We start from the raw sequence: 22,978 nt of genomic DNA on the forward strand, positions 1-22,978 counted from the left end.
CGGTATGCGTTTGTGGTGGGTATGGCACAGGATGTGGAGTGTCCGAACTCACGGTAAATTCTGGGTATATTAATAAAGGAAAGAAAACAGTGACAATGAGAGACTCGATAAGTTGCGGAACGATGGGACGAAATGGAGGTTACCTCCTGCCTCGTTGATTGTCATATCGCATCTTCAGGACTGTAGGGATCGTAAGTGGGTGGGTAAATCGGTGTGATTTACGAGATCCACCACCAGGCCAGTGTTGGGTCGAGCTCCAGAGACGTTTGCCGATAACGTCAGAGCCACATAAGTCATCGCGACTTTCCTGCAGAGGGTTCTTATAAACCAGATACGCGCGTTGTGACTACCGGCCTCGCACTGCTTGCAAGCCATATACTATTCTTAATCTTCTTTTGACCCCCATTATTGAACAGACAGTCCAATTATTACGGTGGCAATAGAGAAGGATTTGGAATCAACTTGTTAAAGTAGAAGTCAGCCCACTTAATGTATTGTGATCAGGGTCCGCATAATACTCCAATTAATGGATATTTTTTAAAACCCATATGGGACTGTCACAAAAATAATATTTACCAAATTGTCCGCTTAAAGTTCACCAATGAATTCCATCATGCGATGGATGTTGATGAATTATTTTACATCAAACTGATTGTTGTTTGATAAAAAGTCTGTGCAAGCCGAAGTGTTGTGACGGCGAAGAACTTATGAGAGAACAATAATTACCAGTACAGTAGCACCTGCTACATGCTATTTTGCGTTCAGTATGGACTCGCTCCGAGTTATGTATTATGTATTTTCTGTCCACCTCCTCGCAGCTCCATTTAGACATCTTGACAATTATCTTTCCACTTGCTAAGAAGCATGTAATATTCATGACAACGACGGCAGACGGTGCGCATCCACCGGGTGGCGTACAATACGAGAGATTCCGAGATTGTGCGTTCACCGTGACACTAATGCCGGGAAGGAAACGGTACTAATTGGGACTGAATTAATATCGAGGACCCAGAATGATACGGTCTAATCTGTCCTCAATCACGCCTAGTCTCGAGTACTCCGGGATATATACCTTCCAGTACGATTAATACGCTGCGAATGAACTATCCACCAGATCATGTATTCAGGGATAATTTCAGTAGAATTAGTTCGGTTAACAACAAGTTTGCCGCATTCCTCCAATCGCTTGGTTGTTAACTCAATTGTTTTCTGAACTTCACAATTCGTATGACTTTTCATTTCTGGCTGTAAGGTTTTGTTCATACTCATTGTTATTTGAACTGACGTGAATCTTGTGAAAACTTTTGCATTTTTACTGAACAGCCAGAAGAAAAGGATCTTCCGCATATCGCATCATAGGGACTAGGACAATAATGAAGAGATTTCTGTACACTTTCAGCAGTTGATTCTGAAAACACTGCTCGATCATTATGCTTGAGAGGTTCAAACAGTGTGGAAGTGCCGCATTTAGTTGCAGGACGCTACACGTACTTGTCCGTAAAAGTCTCGGGATCCGTTACATCAGGACTTCAAGGGTTGAAATTTCTTAAATTTTAGTGTGATATTGGGAAGTTCGAAAATTGAGTTTGCCCATTTCAGTCTTGGGTCACCGGGGTTCTTCAAGCCTTTTGCCTGGAAGGCATTTTTCGGACATAAATCAATGTGCCGTGTTAGAGACGCTGGATATACTACCAGGACGAACCCGAGGTTTGATATGGTGTTTCGAGGGTGCGTATTAACGGAATCTTCGGGTATAATTATGAAAGACCGCAGGATAATCAACATTATGATGAGAAACCAAAATTTTACCAAGGCTAACATCCACACTACCTGTGGTCGACAGTCCCGCAAGGCAGTGACGAGTTTCGAGATAACCTGGCCCGAGCTAACGGATACTTTTCCCAAGAACTTGGACCGGCACTCAGTCACCCATGACGAGCTTTATGTGCTTGAGAAATGGATGCACCCCTTTTGAGGTGAACTCTCCGAGGGCGAAAGATGAAAACAATGTGACTAGCGACTTTGACAACTCCCAACTTTGCCCGAAATTGTTCGTTGCTTCTCGAACATGACGGATACGGCCCTGATCATGTAAACGTCTAGATAAATGGAAATTTGCTGCTTCGTAAGTTAAGGATAACTCGAGAACTAACGAATTCGGGCATCCTGGACTTGACAGATGGGTGAGTTATGTTCGAGCCCCTGAAACAACCGCTAATTTCACCAGACGATGACGAGACTACGGCGATAATAACACCATGGGTCATCTCTCGCATTAAAATGCACCAATAACAATGCTTAAGGCCCGAGTCTGTGATTATACGTGGATAAATCTTGCCGCGGTAGCTATACGGTTCTTCCGGTGATTGGCTAGACAACGGACGAGTCTAATGCTAGCTTCGCATTCCTTGTGGTGATCTTCATCATGCTTTCATGAACCCTTGTGACTCGCCGAAAAGTGTATCAGGCCGATGGCAAACGAATTTGCAGGGTATTATTGTTCGCTGACAATGAGTAGTTTAAATATGTTAAACCAAATTAACACTAACAATGATGAAGAAGAATACAAAAGCTACAATAGAAGAAAATGCTTCGCGATCGAGGTACCTAAAATGTCCGGGCCGTTTGAAAAACTTCTGCGGATTAGAGATATTTTTGAGTACATGGCTTAAATTTGAACGTATCGAAAAACAAGTCGACTTAGAACAATATTTTCGTAACTCATCATCAGCGATATGTTAAACATTTCGATTTGACCAGTTTTTGTTTTTTTTTCGTTATATCAGTATTTTACGATAATCAGTGGTATTTCAAACTCTTCAATTTCTGAGTTACTAGCACGAAGTATACTGAACATGTCTGTTCTTCGTCAAATTCAGGGAAAGTAGTTATAAGTTTGCGGTATTTTTGTATTTTTTCTATCCTCGCGGATTTCCGTTTTTAACTTTCCGCAACTTTTTTACGGTAAGAAGAAAAAGAAGGGACGCTATTACAATTACCATAACAATTAAAAATTGAGTTTCTAGGTCTAGAGAATCACTTCCGACAATTTTCAGATAAACGGTGATGAATTTTGAAATTGAATTTTGGAAAGCAAATGAACGGATTTCGGTGATTTTCAACCAAGGCAATTTTACAGGGTAAGAAACTTGGAAAGTCTTCAATACGAAGATAAGAAAACTGGATGCTGAATTTTGCATAGAGAAAAAGGAACTTTCAGATTCCATTATCTTTTTCAAAAAAGACGCGGTTACTTATGATTCGGCAAATTTCTCTACCGAAGGGCGTTTCAACAACTGTCAAAGCGACGTTTCGAATCATCGAGACAATAATGACGTGGACACTGTCATGTATATGATCCATTCGTTGTTGGTTATTCCTTTATTTCAAGAAACCTCTTGAATAAGCACACAGAGATAGCAAAGTTCGTTTTTTCGCGCTCTATTTTAGGTTGAAAAGACAAGTTTAATATTTCCATGGCGTTCCCTAGGGCGCGTCGAGGCGCTCCTGACGTAGCTCGAACATAGGAGGTGAAACTTTAATACAATTTCATTTGCATCTCGCTGACAAACCTCGAGCTTCTCCGGCAGTTCTTTACTGCTTCTGAAAGCGTACAATTTATAATCGCAACACCCTGGAAATGTTTTGTTCCATTACAAGACGAAAGTGAACCCCAACTCCGTCGGCACTCCGTCAACCACGTCTTGGGAAACTAATCAATTTTGGCGGTGAAAAGCACGTCTCGGCAACAAATTATCACTCTCTCGTCTCACGACGTGAATTTTTAAAGGCTCGGTACCAGGGGGTTTTCAGATTTAAAGTGCATGCGTCAGCATTTCTTCCCGGGCTTTTCTGTCCGCCAAAGGGTGATAAGAGGGAATGAGGAATCAAAGCCAAGGCATACGCGGGGGTAAACGAACAATCGTGCGACGAAAAATAACTGTTTTTACGTTATTCATCACTGTTCTGAAACGTCCGAAGCAGGCCTTCATCCCTCTGTGTCTCCTGAGACGGTGCGGTAACAAAGTAAAAAAAATGTGCCTACAATATGGACGAAACAAAACACTTTCCTCGACCAATTAGCCTCCGCTGGAAATGGCGAAAAATGGGGTAGTTCATAGAGAAAGGTATGCAAAACATTAGATCAACAAAAGTGCTTGAAGACATTGAAAAACACTTGCAATTGAACAAATCATTAGCTTGATATTGATGGTTGCGTTATCGCGATGTTGAATTCCTTGAATAGAAAACTTTCGAAAATTTCAAGGCATTGGGTAATTTAACTGTAAAAAAATATCCTTTTTTTTTTAATTACGAGAGATCGAATGAAAACAAACATGAAGTAAACGAAACGTCGACGAGATTTTTTTTCTTGCCAATTTTCGAAGACAATTGTATATTTGGTAAATAATTCACGGACAGGACCGACGGTGCAGCGGCGGATGATGCTTCGCATTTCGTTTCCCGGAGGAAATTAGGAAACCCGGTGCCTCCCGTTTCCAGCGACCTGCGCCAAGGCAAAGTCACAAATGTAATATTCACGGAATAATATACTCGTAGGTACGGACTTCAGTGTTTCCCGAATCACTTTGTTTTTCTCATTTGACTTTCCGATTCCACCATACGGGAGAAATGTATCTCGTTTTCAGCTCGAAATTAAAGTACTTTAATTAAAACGACAAATTTGCGTAGTCTGCGTACCTCAGCTGTACTGTTTCTGCATGAAATGCTCTGAATATCTGTTAATTACATCTCGGAAAATAATAGGGGTATATATATAAATAGCGCGAATATCTCAGTGAAAAAAAGACATAGACAAATGTTTCGAACGCGGAAGTGAGACATTTAGCTCAATTCTTAGTCCAAAAATTTAAGGAATCAGAGTACTTGATAAAAATTTCACAATTCACAAGAATAAGACAAAATGATCATGGTTTCGTAAGTCATAGTTTGGCTTATCTTGTTGATCAATTGACAATCGCAGGCTAAGGTACTGAAAACGGGCTGCGCGGTCAAGGTATGAACATTTTATCATTCAAGCATCGATATGGTTAAGCAAGGACGACCTGCACTGTCCGGTCTTGATAAATAAAATTTATTTCCAAACAGCTCTAACAACTCCTTGCGACGTACGTGGTCCCAGAGTTCTCTGGTAACAATGCTATCTCGGGTAAAAAAAATTGAGACGTCAACCTCTGCTTTTGTGAGCACTTAAACAGCTATCTAGTTACAACTGTATCAGGTTTTCCGCCATCCGATGGCTGGCAGATACAACGGAGGCAAAATCGAGGGTAATCAGAACCCCGTGAGCTTTGTCTGGTACGATAATTAATGCTTGTCACTGTCTCATGTGCATGTATAATGCATTACGATACTACTTCTGCAGCAACGCTAGTCAAGAAGGACAAATTGACCGGGAAGAGAAACTATTAGATCTTATCAAGGGGTCAATTTTTCATTGCACACGAACACCGCAGTCATAAATGGATAGATACGTGGAAAAGTCAAATCGCCAAACACTTGGATTTACTCTTACTTTTTATACGTTACTTGTTCTCAAATCCAGCATACTAATGCGGATTAAAATGAGTTTCAGATGCTCACTTATAATCACGAATGTCAAAATCCAGCGGCGAAATTTAAAAAAATTATTTTTGTAACTTATAATTATCGAAAATTTAAGCTTTTGGAAATTATCATTATTTTAATAAAACTAAACAAGGTTCAGGCCCAACGGTGAACGGACTGAATACCAATTTATTTAATTCCTTGATTAAAAAGTATATCATCGTGAATCGGTAAAAAATTCCATTTTCTTCATATTCTCCAAAATAAACCTTTTTAACTTTCATTACTCGAAAATTTGTATTGCTAACGCATACTTTACAAATCTTTTTATTCCTTCTGTTATAAGTGCAAAGAGAGATTTTGTCGCTTGAATTTAAAAAATTTCTATTCATTTTTGTTCCGGCTAAAAATAACGAAAAAATTGTGTTTTCTCGAACAGCGCGCTTCGAAATAATAAAGATTTTGTACGTATATTTTCTACGGTAAGACAATAAGAAATTTAGGCGTTATTCATTCCCTTTCATTTGTGTGCTACGTACGTTCATATGCATTAAGATTCTTATTTCCGGAAAAAACTAACGCGAGGACTACTTTATATTTTATACCCACTATACAAATTCTAATTCTGATGTGTGTTGTAGCTTAGAGGTTTTTTAACCCAATAAATTAACCTCTTATTTTTAATCTCTCACCTTACTCTACAAATTCTGATTCTTACGAAAAAAAAAACGTTGAATTTTTGTGAAAAATGTTAGATTCTGTTAAAATTTTATTTCATTTTTTGCAAGTCACCGATTTTCCGGGACTGAATCTGAGGATCAGTTCCAATTAATAAATTCTTCCACAGATTGCATTCAGAATTCAGAAATCACGGCGGCATTTCTCTATAGATAATATCAGAAACAAACTTGCACCTGGGAAACCACCGTTAATGGAAGTTTCCTTTTTTTTCGTTTACTTTTTTTAGCTTAAAACTCATTTCCTCCATTAACCGACATCAGACAATATCTAATGACGGTGATTCTGTTTACCCGTGATACAAGAGCCATAGTCTGTTCGCGTACTCTTCATCACCATGGTAATCGTATAGGCGGTTCTCGAAGGATGTTAAAAGGACAAGAACTGGGCTAAGGTATAACAAATACCATATTTTACGTCATTAACAAGTACCATTTATCTAAAAATCATTCGATGCTACGAACCAGGTGAATCCCAGATCTACAATAGCCTCGTTCCCCATCCAGACACACATAACACCCTACAAGAAAATGCACGTGACGTGGATCGTCTGTTATCCTTTTTCTCAAAATATTACACATAACCTTCAATCTTTTCACCATTAGGTCAGACCAGGAAAATACAAGATCAGCAAGGTTCTATAAAGGCGGATAAGTTTCATGTCGAATCAGCGAGCATTTTATCTTTCGAAAAAAAAGTCTTGACCTTTGACACAGTGTGACAAATTTCCATTTCACGATGTTTTCTTAAGCTGAAGCGGGAGTTCTCAAAAATGGAACGAATTTATGGATCAAATTAACTTTTTTCTGCCTATAACTCACGTAAATTTAAAATATTCTTGCTCCATCCTTCAAAATAAATATACGCAGAATCGCCATAAGCGGCGATGGAAAAATATTACAAATTAAGTTCGGAACAACTTTTAACCCGATAATTGAGAGGAAAGAATCAGCGGCGACACTTGCCAGAGTTGCCTGGGCCATCACCTTTGGGTGATCGCGATCTCGGAAGTGATAACAACTCCCCGTACTGAGAGGTCCAGCCCACGTAACTCGATTCCCAGAACGTCATTGGTTTAGAAATTTTAATAACGTGACCACCGATAGGCCGAAGACGTACGCATGTGCGGAGAAATGTCATCAGCATAGCGCGACACGCACTCTGGTGACACTCTCGCCCTCCTCTCGAAGAGTAGGGTGGACTTGCCTTGTCGTTCGACGCATGCGTCCTGTGAAGAGAAACGGAGGAGACAACGTTCAAGGGTCAGTTTGCACTTGCAGATGTTTGAGAAGAAGGCTTAGACCGCTGGGCTGCATTTCCATCAGAAAGCAGACACCGCCAAGAGAATACAAAATGCAACGTTTTCATAGCTTGAATAAATCTTGCAGGCAGGATTTAGGAGACAGCGAGAAAACTAAGAGAGCGACCCGCGGGTGACCCGGGAGCTCCTCTCTTCCAAGGATCGATACGAACGGCGCGCGCTGTGTTCTCTTCTGCCATTGGTCATTCCACAAAGCTAGACCTTCCCGGTTCCTATTTATGCTCGTGTGCACCTGGAAGTTGCCTCCTCTATACATGTACATCCTGCACCTTTTGCTGCCTTTCAGAGATCTTAGCATCTCGCCGTTGTCGAGCTCATTGTCAGACGCCTCAATCAACGCCAGAGCTGATTTTGGGAACTGTCCAGAACTTCTCCTGATCGCGGTATGGATTTATGTCCATGAAACGACTGACTGTGTCACAGGGAAGAATTCTACTTGAAAGATGAGTTTTATGGCTTGGCTAATCGCATTCTTAATCAGTGTTGTACAACCGTTGCATTGTCCTCAATTTCTTGAAAAGTCACGCGGTACAAAAGATCCCACGATGACTGTCAACGCATAGACGACGACGAGGCTGAAGTCTCGTTGTAACGTGGACGGAAGTGACTGCTGAATATGGATGAGTCGAGCATCGGACACACTCTCATGCTCACGTCGGGGACATAATTGCCTTAATTAACGCTAATATGTTAAATCGCGGATGGTTTCCTTCTTCCATCACCTCACTAACGCTCGCTCAAGGTATCCGAACCTCTTATTCTAATAATGGATGCAAGAGAACAAGAGCGGCAACTCTTGGCATGATCATTAATAATCGCAGGAGTATCGATGATAGGAGTAATTTTGTCTTCAGCTTTACGAATGTGACCTGAATTTTCAAATCATGATTATACATATATTGATTGAGTACTCTTTTCTACGATTGAACTTTGAGGTGTAAACAGCTTAATTTATTATTCTATAGCGTGTCTTCGGAATGATTATTAAAATAATGAGGGCATAAATTTTGAGGTAGTTTCCTAGAATATGAGGCCTGAAAAAAAAAACCCACTACTGAAGAATAACGGTCAGTGACGCACTCGATGTAAAGTGAAACGATGATTGCCGTAGCCACTGTTTTCTAAACATTACATACCTCATTTCTCTACAGAATTGTCATTTCTTTCACATTGCAGTTCAATGTATCAAACATACTTCTTACAGCGATCTGTACGGTATTACAATATTTTTCGCATAAGGAATGTAGTCGTTTACAAAAACGCCATATACGGAGCGATGAACTAAAACTTTTACATCGTTTTTCATAACCTAGTTCTTTTTACAAGGTGTATAAAAGTACTCGTTGTTCAGTTGTAACACGTTTGCTAATAGTCCCGTAACACTCTATACAAACCAAATTGCCATTATTACCCTGCAAGAAATAAGTCTCCTTCAAAATGTTGTAGATGGGGCAGTGCCTTAATAATTTTGTAGCATTACCTACTTCGGGAAAACTTGAAGCAGTTTGTGTAGTGGGAAGGGATTCCAGCATTGTAAAAATGTGATCGTTAGTTCATAATATTTCGTTTGCAGTATCGTAGAAATTAGTATATTACATGTATGTCCAGCGATCACGGTATTACATGGCATTTTTCACTTTAAAATTTGACGAAGAAATCCTACAAACTTTTCTCTGTGCACGTTGCAAAATGGAGATACATAAATTCATGAGCAAGCAACAACCAGTGACGCCATGCTAGCTTCCGTGCAGCGGAGAACGGCAATCGTATTCATGAACCGACACGGTAATTAGGGACACTAGCTCACCTTACAACCGGAAGTCCCCTTCAGAATCCTCCCTCGGTAAGAATATTGCCGGAAATACTTATGAATTTCATTTGTTTCGTATAAAGGAATAGTATCAAATGTTTCAGTCTTAAAGTCGTTTATGACGCTTCGTTACTTCGCATGGCTGTAACGGCAGATTTCTCTTAGGCTGGGTCTAACGAAAAATTAATTGTTCAGCGATTCTCCGGATTTACATTTAGCCGCTCATTCGTTGTTGTATGATGTCGATGAAAAATAATGTATGTACCTGAAGTCCGATTTATCGGAGCCGATAAAAAATTCAATTAGCTGCTACTACTGAGATTCGACGATAAATTTTTGAATGGTGAATGAAATTTGGGTGGTTACCTGAGTGTACGAAATTTGTTGTAATGGCTGAGGCTTTGATACGTTTTTTATCATTGTTCCAAGCTTGATGTACCGAAATTACAAGTACGTGATAAAACATACAAATAGAAGTGAATACAGGACTCGTCTTTGCCAACTCCATTGGCAACCACTAAAGAAAACGTACGCGATTAGAAGCGAAGTGAATGCCAAGTCCTCACGCAAAAGTACTTCCTAAGTCTAACAATCATTTCGTAACTTTGTCGTGGTATAAAGATGTAACCGACTCAACTCTATCGAAACATCTCTAAATTTTAATTCGTTTATTGGTGCCGTTGTTGATAAAAGACTGCTTACAGAACAACGACGCTGATCACTGTTTGGAAACCCCCAGTCGACACTGTCAACCATTTGACATGAGCCAGAGACTGAAATCAATCTCGATGCAAATCCAATGCGAATTGAAAACTCGCCTTTTCATTCTTTTGATATATTGTAGTTTTATTTTCTGCGAAAGTCTGCTTGGGATTGGCTGACTTTCAGACAGCTTCTAAATGAGTGACCCCGATTTGAACCTCACTAGGAAGCTCGTGATCAGGTGACGTGAAGTCAAACTTTATTGGCTGGCATTTACACCTTACTTTCCTCGTTATCGAATTTTCATCATGCTTGCACATCAGTGAATGTAAATTAATATATTTCTCAAAATTTCGTTGTATACGATAGTGACTAAAAATTCATATATTGCGTCGTGTTAACTTAATTCTACTGAATTTGCTTTGTTCTAAACTCCGTGACTGCAATTCTTTTGAACTTCTAGTTCATACCAGGTTTCATTGGACATCAGTTAAATATCTCAACATTATTTGAATTTGAAATTTATCCTTGACAAATAAATAATTATTCTCTCAGAGCTCATGAATCCAATGAATTGAAACTGTATTAGATTAAATTCTTCCCTATCTGACGATCGGATTTAAGCAAGCTCAAACAGTTGCTTGAATTTTGTTCAGATCTCACACGAGGTGATTTTGTCACGTTAGTTAATAGTCTTGGATAAAATAATAATTCAACTAGAAAGAGTTCAGCTATCTTGTCCGAATCCTCGACGTTTGCTCGGATAAAAGAACGATACGTGTAGGAATATTAAGTGATCAAGCAAAGGTTTATTATCGATAGTGAAGCACCCAGTCACTTCGTATGGTGAAAATTTGACAGTAGTGAAGGATCAAATCTTAAACAGGTGTATTCAGTAATTCAGATGTGTCAGTTCTGCCCTAACTATGACAAATCGATTCATATGCAAGTAGTACGATAAAAATATAGCATGATTGAAAAAAAAAAAAAATGCATCAAAATAACTTCACAACAATCATGCAAATTGATTGTAATGGGATTTCTTGGTCTAGATGGTCAAGTGGGTTGGTTGTCTCCTCTGGAACTCGGCGAACGATCTATTTCGTTCCGGTGCATACTTCTCACATGGTACGCTGGTTGCCTTATCCCAGGCGTCTGGTAATCGGCTGCTTTCGATTGGATTTCTCTATCGATAGTGGTCTTTGCTTGACGGTACTTCCAGTAATTGAATTGGCTTGGGTACGGATGAAAATTACTATAAAAAAGTATTGTTTTTATCGCTTGTTTTGTTTAAAGTGCTGCAATACTTTTCAACTACGTTTGGGAATCCATGACAACGGTGGGAAAGGTGTACCGCCAATATGTGAAAAGCCTCATTGATGCTTCCACGCATTTAGTATTGGTACAGACTGGGACGTGCCAAAATGACCTAAAGCCGTGGGAATCAGTCGAGGGTGAAATCAGTGGATCGGCTGATATACCATTGGCGTTCATTCCAAATCGGCTCTAATTGAACCGTGTTTAATATAGACCACTCGAATAATCGTGTTCACATAGTACGACTGGAGCTTACAGTAATTGCTATCACCGGAAAATATATGCATACGAATCACCTGGCGTACAATTCGCCAAATAACCCAGTTGTTATCCGAGCGATCCAGCTCGTTAACGGTGAAGTCGACGGAGTACATAACATAGTCATGAAAGTTCTCCTCCACTCCAAGCAGATACTTAATGATTTTGACCCACTTTGACTCGAGGTGCTCTTAGGGCCAGGAGCACGATTTCGGGTGACCGTATAGCTCCTACAGAGATAACAACTTCGCGGGATGCAAAAAGTGTTTAGCCCTTGTCATTCTAAAGCAAACTGATTTGCCGGTTACAAATAACAATCACAGGTGGAGATTGTACGAGTATACTCGCGAATATCAACATCGATCGCAAGTTATACTCTTGGGTAGAGGTGCCAGAGTATACAATTTCAGTTTTCTGTTCGCCGCAGATTTCCCGCGTATATATTTCATATTATGTGGATATTTGTTCATGTGCGGTTAAGACTTCGGTAAGTAAACAAGCTAAACAAACACAACAGTTTTATATTTTAACAGCCTGCAGGTGTTGTGAGACGGGTTGGGTCTGACTTTTAGTTGTGTACGAAAACGTTTACTCGTCACATAATTTGTATGCAAGGAAAATGGTATTATGCACGATTACTCCAAATGCATACTGAATTTTTCTCTCTTGGTTAGGCGCTTATCGAGAGGAAAAGACCTTTCGTAATAAAAGGGTGCCATTTACCTTTCGTTGATTTTGGTTATTCAGACTGTGGGCGGTTCTGCGTGTTCGGCGGGAAATTAGAAAATGTCTTTTTGTGAACTTAATTAGGATCGGTTGCGAATTAATTAGTTGTGGAGACAGAGTTTAGAAGACAATAACAAAATGTTCAATAAATTAAAATAATTATATTTGGAATACAATAACAAAAGGTTAATTCAAATATTTGGTTCAACATAAAAATTTTAATGGAACGAGTTTTAAAAGAAATAATATAGCTTCGCAAGAACTGAATGCGACGTTGGAAGAAATAGCGCAAGACAAAATTCTACCAAATTACAGGTTTAACTTTGTTGAACAAATGCGGAGAAAATTTTGAAAAACTGTACTAATCGCATGCAAAAACTGAAGTGACTCGTTAGAAGGATCTTTTTCAAGTTGAAGTGTCTTATTGAACCAAGTTTCCTCTAAAGTTTGGGAAAATTTGACGAACTCCCTGATTAACTCCCCGCAATTTCCATCGAGCCGGACCAATGAAGAAGTAAAAGCGTTTTGCGCCTTTTAATTTGTTCATTCATTTCGACCCCGTGGGCCCAGGGTAGTGGGAGAGTTATGCCCACTACCACTCTTTCCACGGGTATACGTAAGAATCCTCTCTTGCCTTTTGTTTATACTTATTCTATGATGCGCCTACCCACCCAAGACAAATATCTCTTCATAAGTGATTTATTGCATGCATGTGCACGTCAGATGTTATATCCTAAAAAATAACTTCCGGTATTTTCAGGTATTTATTTAATATTTGGTAAATATTTAAAAGATCCCTCTGACGCACGCATACAAGGCGGTTTACGTAGGTTATCAATAAGATGACTTCGTTTTACAGTGAAGGAAGGATAACGGACAAAGCGCGCAAGCGGTTTGAAGTAGAGATGATCAAAAAAATTTCCGCAAACGGATAAAGAAAATGAAACATTGCATAAGATAAAGACAAAGTATGGAACATTTCCGAATAAACTGTAGAGTATAATCAATATCTAGGGGCGGTGGGCTTTTTTTACGGTAATTTTATCACGGTAAGAAGTTGTAGTTACAAGAATTGCGGTAACGTGAGCAAGAAAAGTGTGCCAGTCCCCAAAGTAGTGAATATCAGAGCAAATGCAATAGTAATTTTCATTCGTAAAGATCTCAGGAACAACGTGTTTCTGTCGAATTATTTCGTTGAAGTTGTGCAGCACAGGTTTTGTAATTCGGTGACAATAATTATTTTACGCCTGTGATAATTGTTCAAATATTAAAATTGAGATTTCTAACGAATTGAATAAGCCAAAGTTGAGAGATTCGTATTTCATTCACTCTCGTCAAAGTTATTGCCGTGGTTTATTTTTATTTTTTAGCACAATTCCAACGTGAACTTGCTGCAAATGCAAGAGATTTTATTAAGATCGAAGTGGGGCTGGTTTAAAAATGTCTAAATCAAGCTATTTTCACTGGGTCACATTCGTTTTTGCTTCACATTTGGTACCGCTACGGACAAGTTTCCTACGAAGAATAGATTTCACTTTTCCAATCTTTCTTGATGAGGTCAGCGGCATACTCTCCAATCATGACGCAAGTTGCTTGAGTATTTGCGGTGGGCACCTATAAAAACATGTATATCATGCACTGTTACTCCTGCTTATGTAATGATCTTCTTGCCACACATGAGTTGTAATAGTTATTTATGCTACTTATCCCACACGTAGAATACAATATTTTTTACAAAAACTGATCTGGAAGTCGAATTTGAGAGGAATATAATAATTTTAAAACTTAAATTACTATAGTGGCATCAGATGGCGTTTGAGTAGTTTCTAGTAAAGTGAAAAAGATAGAGTGAGTTTAATACAGACTGTACTCGTGTGGTTATATTTCTATAGTAGTATAGTTTAGGCGGAATCTGTGCAGTTATCTGATACTTAACCGAACATGTGCGTTTATGAAACATATATAGGCAAGTATGCGATTATTGTGTATTTCGGAGATGACATACAGCGCTCGAAAAGTCAACTTCCAGAGCAGGTGTTGTAAAACGTTAATTTTCCACACCATATAAATCACCGCGCACCGTTACGCATGCGCATTACGTCGTATAGAATGATGTGCGCCACTGCAGATGCGCATTAAAAAGCACTGTGCACAGCTACACATGAGCACTTGAAGCAAACTGAGTGAGGCTAGTTCTGATACACAGCTGACGCTGCAGACAATTATAGGCACGTGTTACGGGCACCAAAACTGGTTTTCGACGCGTTCATGATGAAAAATACTGTATGCAAGTAGTGACGAAACCAGGAAATGGAGATTCGAGTGCGAGCTCTGCATTTTTCTCCGTTTCGCCTCCGACTTGTGCTCGCGTGCAGACTAATCACCATTCCCTAGTTTTCGTCACTTGTTGCATAAAGTGCTATCATCCAGAACAAGCAGATAGAGTTCACTATTTAGGTTTCTATTTCGCCTATCATTTCTTTGCAAAGACAAAGTTCACGCATCACACCACGAATTAAATCATTTCGGCAATTACCTGAGGCATGATGGATGCGTCTGCAACGCGTAGTCCCTCTATTCCGTAAACTCGTAGCCGAGGATCGACAACTGCAAGTGGGTCTGATGGGGGACCCATTTTGCAGGTGCCTGCATTATGATTTGCCCCATGTGCCAAGTAATGAACGGCACACTCCCAGTAATTTGCACTTGGAAAAGTGTATTTGGAGCATTCCTCAACAAGTGGTGTGATCAAGGTCATGTTATAGGCTTTCGCGGCCGTTGTTTCAGCAAACTTCAGACCAGTTTCGATGGCTTTTACAATACCAGCAACGTCAGCAGGGTTGTTTAAATAGTTTCCCCAGATAGAAGGATATTCAAGTGGAGCACTTGAAGCCAGACTGATTTGCCCTGTGAAAGAAAACAACTGCAGTTGCTTGATGGGCTCCATATAGTCTTCAATTCCTTAATTATAGGTAGGAGAATTATATTGCTTGAATCGAAAGCTTCAGACATACCTCTGCTTCTGGGGTAATAGTACCCTGCCAAAAGCAGAATTTGGCGGTTACCATTGCTTTGAAGGGCGCCGATTTCACCAGGCGCGCAAGCGGCCTGATAACCGTCGAAGATTATCTGGATGTCTGGAAGGTCGGGCGTTGTGATTTTGGATGGTATAAAACCCACCACCTGAGCTGTTCCAATGCTAGACAAGGGTCCAGTCCGGAAACCTAGATATTCAGCAAGAGCGGCCCAGTTGTTGTCGTAGACATCAGGCTCATTGATGGTGAATGTAAGCGGCACTGAGAGATGGTCATGGAAATTCTTGCCAACGCCGTCTAAATCTTTGACCACGTCAATTCCCTGCGATTTCAAATCTTCCTCTGGCCCAACTCCAGAGAGGAGTAGAATGTGGGGAGACCGAATATTACCTGCGGAGATGATGACTTCCTTGGTTGAGCGTATCGTATGGAATTTGCCGTCCTGCGGACAATTCATCGGAATCAGTTCATTCGTCAATAGCATTTGAAATAAAAAAAATCATACGTGGTCACATTAATTAAGTTTTACTCCCTAGCTTGATGGCTTATCGTTGATTTACTTTGTAATATTGAACGCCAACTGCTTTTCCATTTTCGATTATGACCCTCGTGCAGATGGAGTTCAAAGTGATGTGAAGATTACTACGGTGTCTGATTGGCCGCAGATACGCAGCGGCGCTGCTGCGTCTGGCACCGTTGTGCACCGTTCCTTGAATTACAGCAAAGCCATGGTTATCTTTTCCGTTGAGGTCGTTGTTGTAGCCAAAACCTGATTCTTTGGCTGCAGTGAGTAGTACATTAACGAAAGGTGGTTGGTAAGGAAATCTTTCGACAAAAAGTGGCCCATCCGTGCCGTGATACTCTCGACCGACACTATCGATGTCACCGTTATTCTCGGATTTCTTAAAAAACGGTAAGACTTCTTTCCATGACCATCCCTCGTTACCCATTTCAGCCCATTGATCGAATATGAACGGGCTGCCGCGCAGGTACATCATTGCATTGTGCACCATGTTTCCACCTAGTGCTCTCGCAGATTGAATCGCACAGGAGTGGTTCAAGTCAAGACAGGCGTAACTCTCGTTTGTTGTCTGGTATCCCCAATCGATAGGTGATTCTACCAAACAAAGCTCTCACGAATTACTTGAAATTTTTCAGACAGTATTTCTATATTTGCCTGTACACCTACGGATCATCGTGTTGTGAAAACCAGGGACAGATGCACCAGGTGGCTCATCAGGGCCAGCCTCAACAAGGATAACTTTCCAGGATGGATTTTCACTCAGTCTTGCAGCCACGACAGAGCCGGTTGCACCACCTATAAATAAAAGAACTGAGGTTTATTTTGCAATTTTACTTGGTTCCCTCATCTTGTTCATTGACTCCGGTAACGTTCACGCGTACCGAAATCTCTCCTCCAAGTATAAATCGTTTATTTCATAAAGTAACTCACCACCGACTACGATGAAGTCGTACTCGGGATCTGGTGTTTGGATAGGCGTGATGCGCTCGCACGTTTGAGCTATGTTTTGCTTTTTGTATATGAAGGCGTCAAGAACCGACATAAAATAATAGTATAATGTGACGTTATTGCACAAGCTTGTCAAGCTCGGTCCTAGTTGGCCCACATTGCAAGTTCCCGATGCGGCGTGGCTGTGCTCCATTTCTCTTGCGGACGAGTCGGGTTGAAAGTTAACTAGGGTTGGCAAGGATAATAATGAGTAGTATAATTTACAATTGTCGGACTGCACGAAAATCTAACTATAATTGCAGTATCACCAAATGTTTCTAGTGAAATGAATTGTGTTTGAAAGATGGAACAACAAACAGATCATTGTCAGTTTCATATGGTCAACAGATGTGGCCTTTTGGCTGGTAAAACTCAATGCCTTGCTTGGCCCTTTCTCTAAAATCTTAATTTATAAATAATTTGTACAACCTGGGTGAATTTTAGTTTATTTCCATAATTACCTTGTGTCTTATATTCATGCAAACGAGATTTTCGCCGCAGTCACTGTATTTTTGGACAACTGTTTCAATCCTCAGACTGAACAAGTTTGCCACCTCAACCACTTGCGATTACTCTTAACGTTAAGATTCGAGAATTGCAAACTATTCTCACAATTTGTGTTGGTAAAACTCTTTCAGAGTTTTAATGTATGAGGATATCAAATATTTTACTGTCACTTATTGGAATGTGCCGACGTTTTATATACCTCGGAACTTACGAAACAACGGGGGGCGTACTGTTATTCATAAACATTTATACGACTTGGCAAAGAATAACTCCATTGGCCAAGAGTATAATACAAACATTGTAATGCTATCAGTCTGATACTACCACGCCGATAACTGAATCGTATACATGATGGAGCAGCCTCAACTCAAACCGAATATACCCGACGCAAACCGGAGCGATCGCCGAGAGGACCACTAGGACCGCAGGCAATGACAACGCGACATGACGCCGAAGACGTACAAACGACAACGAAGATAGTCGAATGGAACGAACGACACCCCATAACCGCTCGTAACCAGTCCGAATTCGGTATAAATAGAGGTGCTTCGCGGGTGTGTTGCCAGTAGGCAGTAAAGCACTTCGCTGAGTCAATGATCGGTATTAGGTTCGTTAGGAAGATTTAAAGTTTCAGATTGGATTCAAATTTTTCAGATGGATTAGCGCTAGATTTAGTCTTCACCGAATTTGAACTCAACATCTTTGCATGGGGCATTAGATTCAAATAGGAGCAGTATCTAGGAATACTGTAAAACTTTATTTTATATTAATTTTTGTACGATTATATCGAGTAGTTGATTAATTTTCTTTATCTTCTTCGCTACTTTATTTGACCATTGAAATTATAAATTAAATGACTCTGTTTCTTTAACCGGGAACATCATAGCTTCAATTGCAATATTGCATTTCGTTCGATCAACGTAGGATGATTCTTTAAAGTGAACGGCTCTGTCCTCATAAATTCCGAGTCCGAAAACGATATTGGGGTATCTCAAATCTGACACATAGTCATGGCTTAAAAACCTCTTTTCTGAGGGTAATCGTTGCACTCCAAATTAATAGCAGATATTTGCATGTCAGGTGTCTTATCTGGTTGAATGAGGGAAGCGGATCTGGCTTTAAAACCCCAAGTTCGCAACTAGCGATAGGGAAACACTGGCTTAAAAAGCCCGTGTTTTCAAAAATTGCAACTCTGGCTTCAAAAACCTGAGTAAGCGAAACTTCTAGCTCACAGCACAGGGTGTTTTGGGTCGGTTAGATCGATCCAGACTTTCACTTATAAGAGGAGGCCGTATTTCTTTGATCAATCACTAATTGCCAGTTTTATTAAAAGCGGTAAAACTACCCACAATAACGCACGATTATTCATACGAGCAAATAAAGGCTCTTAAAAATCGTACACGTTACAACATATAGTTTACATTTCTGACGGAGATGACTGAGGTGGAGAAGTACAAAAAAACAAAACATCCAAAAAACATCCTTCGAGAATATCCAAAATTGGTTTTTGTTCTTCTTTAAAGTATAGCTTGTCTTTGCTAAAGATGAGAAGCATATAATATATGTCTGTATCAAATATATTGCAAGTTCAAAAGAAATTTTGTCAAGTTACCATCCAATTCTCTTTTTAAGATTGTCACATCTTTGTATTACATATTTTTTTCCAAACTCATCTTCTCGAATAATTTTTCTCTATATATGTATAACCAGCCATATTTATATGCAAATAACATTACATCAACATTTGTCGATGTCTTCGGAACAATATTATCAGCTGCAAGAAAACATCAATGTAGAACGTGATTGCGGGACAAGTTTTGATACGTATGGCCGTCTATTACCTTTACAGCTCAGATGAAATTTATGTGTTCATAAACTCATGAAATAATGCTTGTTATGCGGTATTTTATAATTTTTCAAGGCTTATTTGACGGATGGAGATTGTCGAGTTGACGGATAGAAAGCAAAAGAAAGCCTTGCTATTTTTACTATAGCATATCAAGTGGTATATTTCCAGTATGATGAATGATTATTATTATATATAACCATTTGTTGACTAATAAATTGATTAATAATAGCTGATAAACGTTTCAGTTGATGGTATGATAATTTTCCGGAAGTTTGGTACATAAGATAAATAATTTGTACTTTCTTCCGCATCTTCCTGCCTTGTCCCGTACATGGAAAAACATTACAAACGATATGGCACCAAATTTCTTTAGTTCTAATACCTCATCATATAAAATTCTATAGACACACACCATTGCCAGAATTTATAAATAATAAGTAAATCAAATCTGAGATCTAACCAGTCTTGGTATTTGATATCCTGCGACTAATGATGGTCACGGGTTGACTATGTAGGTACTTTATCCGTAAGCGTTGGTAAGCATCCGTGAACAGCTGATCCGTCCGCGACTCATGGGGCGGTGAATGATAGATCGCCATAACGGCCAGGCTTCGATCAACGTATGCCTTAAGTACCGGTACGTATGGATACCTCTCCACAACTTCCCACCAATCACAATACCGCTGTCTTTGAGAAAATAAGTCGAACTCGTTGATCGACGATCTCGGTATTCGTTAACGGTGACGCCATAAAAGATTTCTTTCAGTCAAATTTTATTTTTAACTTTGATTTATTCAATTTGGAACCACATCTATTCAAGTTTCTCGAGTTAAGTAGTGGGAATGACACAGTAAATTGTATTTCATCTATTTTTTACGAATGGAAGCCGAGTTGCAAATATTGGCTAAAGTTCTGCGATACTATTCGAAATGACATATAATGTCGACTTTGCAACTGTGAGGAAATTGGAAAAAGAGGTTTTGGTTCTTATATTTGATTGAATCTGATCAGTGAACCTATATTCATATGTACGAGTATAGTGTACTTTACAGTAGACTTGAGTATGACTTGAGAGATTCAAACTTTGCATACGCTTAATGACATCAGTGAACATTATTTCTAGAATCATTGTTCTAAAACTCAACCGAATGCATTCACTGATGAGGATGCCAATATTTCCAAGACATAAGTACAATTATTTAAAGTACCTTTTTACAAAGTTACAAAGATGGTTGCAATTCGCCAAAAGTGATTGAACTTCAAAGAAGAAGAGACCGGGCTGAGTAAGAACGACCTCCACGTCAATCGGTCTGATATTTGAACTGTGAGTTATGTCTGATAAGTATCAAGTAAATCCCAAATATAACTCTAAAACTTTTCTTGATGAAGAGCTAGCAAATGAAATGTTCTTTTTTGGTTCTTATTTGTTTTTCCTGATCCAGTAGATCAATGTTTCAAAACAGAATACAGTTTAATAAAGTATTTGGGACAAACCAAGAAAAAAATTGGAAATCAAATCCCACACGTGTGACTACGGTAAAAATAATTTCAACCAATGCCATTTCTTTACGAGTTACGGAAAAGAAGCAGCTGAAGTAATTATTTCACATGCAATTCTAACGTATCTTTACAATTCTTTTTTTTTTAAGTTCATCGAACAAGTACAAGTAACGATAGTGAAAACGTGTGGTATTTCAAAATTCGTAATATCTCCAACATAAAGTCGTACGAAGAAAATGTACTGATTGTGAGACATCCCACTGCTAGAAAAATGGCCATAGTCCTGACGAAAAAAATTAAGAGTATGATGGATTTGAAAAAAAAAATGTAATTATCATTTATTTTAATTCGTTGAAATTCGGATAACTACTGAATAAGTGTGATCTAATTTTTTGACTACGATCTATTTCTTTCCTCAGATAAGAAAAAAAATCTGCTGTGAAAATACGTTCGAATCGCGTGTAAAGAAATTATGAGAGTTGTCTCTTTTAGGCACCTCAGCAGAAAAAAATAACGAATATTGGAACTATTTGTCAATGTCTTTACACGTGTGGAATTTGATTCTCAATCTTTACTCTATTTTGTCCATGATATATTCTTGACCGGTACTTTTTTTTCGGAAAAATCGGTTTGTTGGATTTGAAGAAAAAATAATAAACAAGAAATAACATTTGGTTTAATAGCTCTTTATCAGAAGTTGAAGGGTTCATTTTCGTAACAATTTATTATACCACTTATCAGAGGTAACTTATAACCTAAAAACAGACCAATCCGTGGGAGGCTGCACACCCGTTCCTACTCGACTTTGGCATTTCAATCAGCTTCTTAGACTGAGATATTCGTTTCATAGAATTACCAAGTAATGTAGAAAAATTCAAGCTAGCACCTGACTTGCTGTAATAATAATGGCTGATTGTAACAATTGATTTTAAAATACGAACATTTAATAATATTTAATAATAATGGGCTTATGGATCCGCTCAGCTACTGATACGCACATTTGAATAGTCAGTTTGCCGCAACTTTTCATAGCCAGCAATATAACGAATGAATTCAATTCGTTTAAATATTGTGACGCTTCCCCTTTTCTGTATTCCATACGCGATGAATTAATGAACGTGAAAAGATATATTAGCTATATTTTCAGGACTGATCTTGGCTTTATCCACCATTGAGTATACTTGCAAAGACGCAGTCTACAGGGAAGGTTGTTAGTTTTGATTAAGGCCGTACCATTACAGTATCATAGCTGCTCAGGGTTGTAAATTACTAAGTGCGAATGTCGTTATGTTAATACCTGCTTCGTAAGAATTAGCTTTTTTAATATCACAGTGGCTCACTAACAAGAAAGAGTCCGTGCGAGTCGACGAAAACGGCGACGAAAAATCCGTAGCCAGGCACACCCCATTCGAGGCTAAAAGGATTTGGCAATAAACAACGGTGAGTCTCGAAATTACGCGGGGCCTTCCCAATCTACATAAAAATCCCCTTGCCTTAGACACTCGCTTGGGCTTGGGATTCTCATACCCCGGACAAGGAGGTAAGAAGGGTGGGGTGGCCAATGGTTAACGATGTACCAGCAAAGAGAAGAGAGGCAAGAAGATGAGGGAGCAGAAAAAAGGACAAAAATTAAAACAGCATAAAAAAATGTCATTGCTTGAACGACAACGTTGGGACTTTCTCTCAAAAATGAGACTCGTTATACGTATCGCTTGATTCTTACTATAAAAGAGCTTTCGCCTCAGTTCATGTATTATAACGAACGTCCTACATTTCGAGTCTCATAATTCTTATCGCAATCTTTGCTTTTTTTTCTCCAGAATCGGAACGGCAAAGGAACCGGGGTTATTTTCCAGGATGAAGAAGCAAAATTGGGTTCAACATCTTATTCCGGTAAGTGTATCTACTTATTGTAGCGTTTGCGTCAGTGTTAACAGTGATTTACGGTAAGATTGCGGCAGCGACCTTCGACCACGAAGGGCCCGTGAAGCAGGTAAGCGGTTCGCGGTTAAAAACTCTAAAACATTCGGTCATTTATCATCAGGGCGTCCCGCGGCGCCTCGGGGGAGAGTTACTATAATCCAACGGACAGACGGCCGAGCTAATCGTTGGTTAACTATCGTGTATTATCTACAAT

The 22,978-nt window shown here is 39.4% G+C and overlaps 2 protein-coding genes across 2 annotated transcripts in view; one reads left to right on the forward strand and one right to left on the reverse strand.

Annotated features, from left to right (window-relative positions):
• The window catches only part of LOC124294087, a 193,305-nt gene that overhangs the window by 155,519 nt on the left and 14,808 nt on the right, over positions 1-22,978 (forward strand). Inside the window, exon 4 of the mRNA XM_046737946.1 lies at positions 22,662-22,734. Within this exon, the coding sequence (XP_046593902.1) occupies positions 22,662-22,734 (73 nt within the window). The remainder of the gene's footprint in view (positions 1-22,661; positions 22,735-22,978) is intronic.
• LOC107218467 (glucose dehydrogenase [FAD, quinone]) lies at positions 12,582-17,655 on the reverse strand. The gene is made up of 7 exons (XM_015656353.2): positions 17,447-17,655; positions 16,929-17,171; positions 16,665-16,793; positions 16,036-16,592; positions 15,455-15,917; positions 14,977-15,347; positions 12,582-14,054 (listed from the first exon to the last, which is right to left on the reverse strand). Exons 2-7 carry the CDS (start codon positions 17,137-17,139, stop codon positions 13,956-13,958), a joined length of 1,830 nt encoding a protein of 609 aa, XP_015511839.1. The 5' UTR covers positions 17,140-17,171; positions 17,447-17,655; the 3' UTR covers positions 12,582-13,955.

Source organism: Neodiprion lecontei, chromosome 4, assembly GCF_021901455.1.
Source record: "Neodiprion lecontei isolate iyNeoLeco1 chromosome 4, iyNeoLeco1.1, whole genome shotgun sequence".
Classification (NCBI taxonomy): Eukaryota; Metazoa; Arthropoda; class Insecta; order Hymenoptera; family Diprionidae; genus Neodiprion; species Neodiprion lecontei.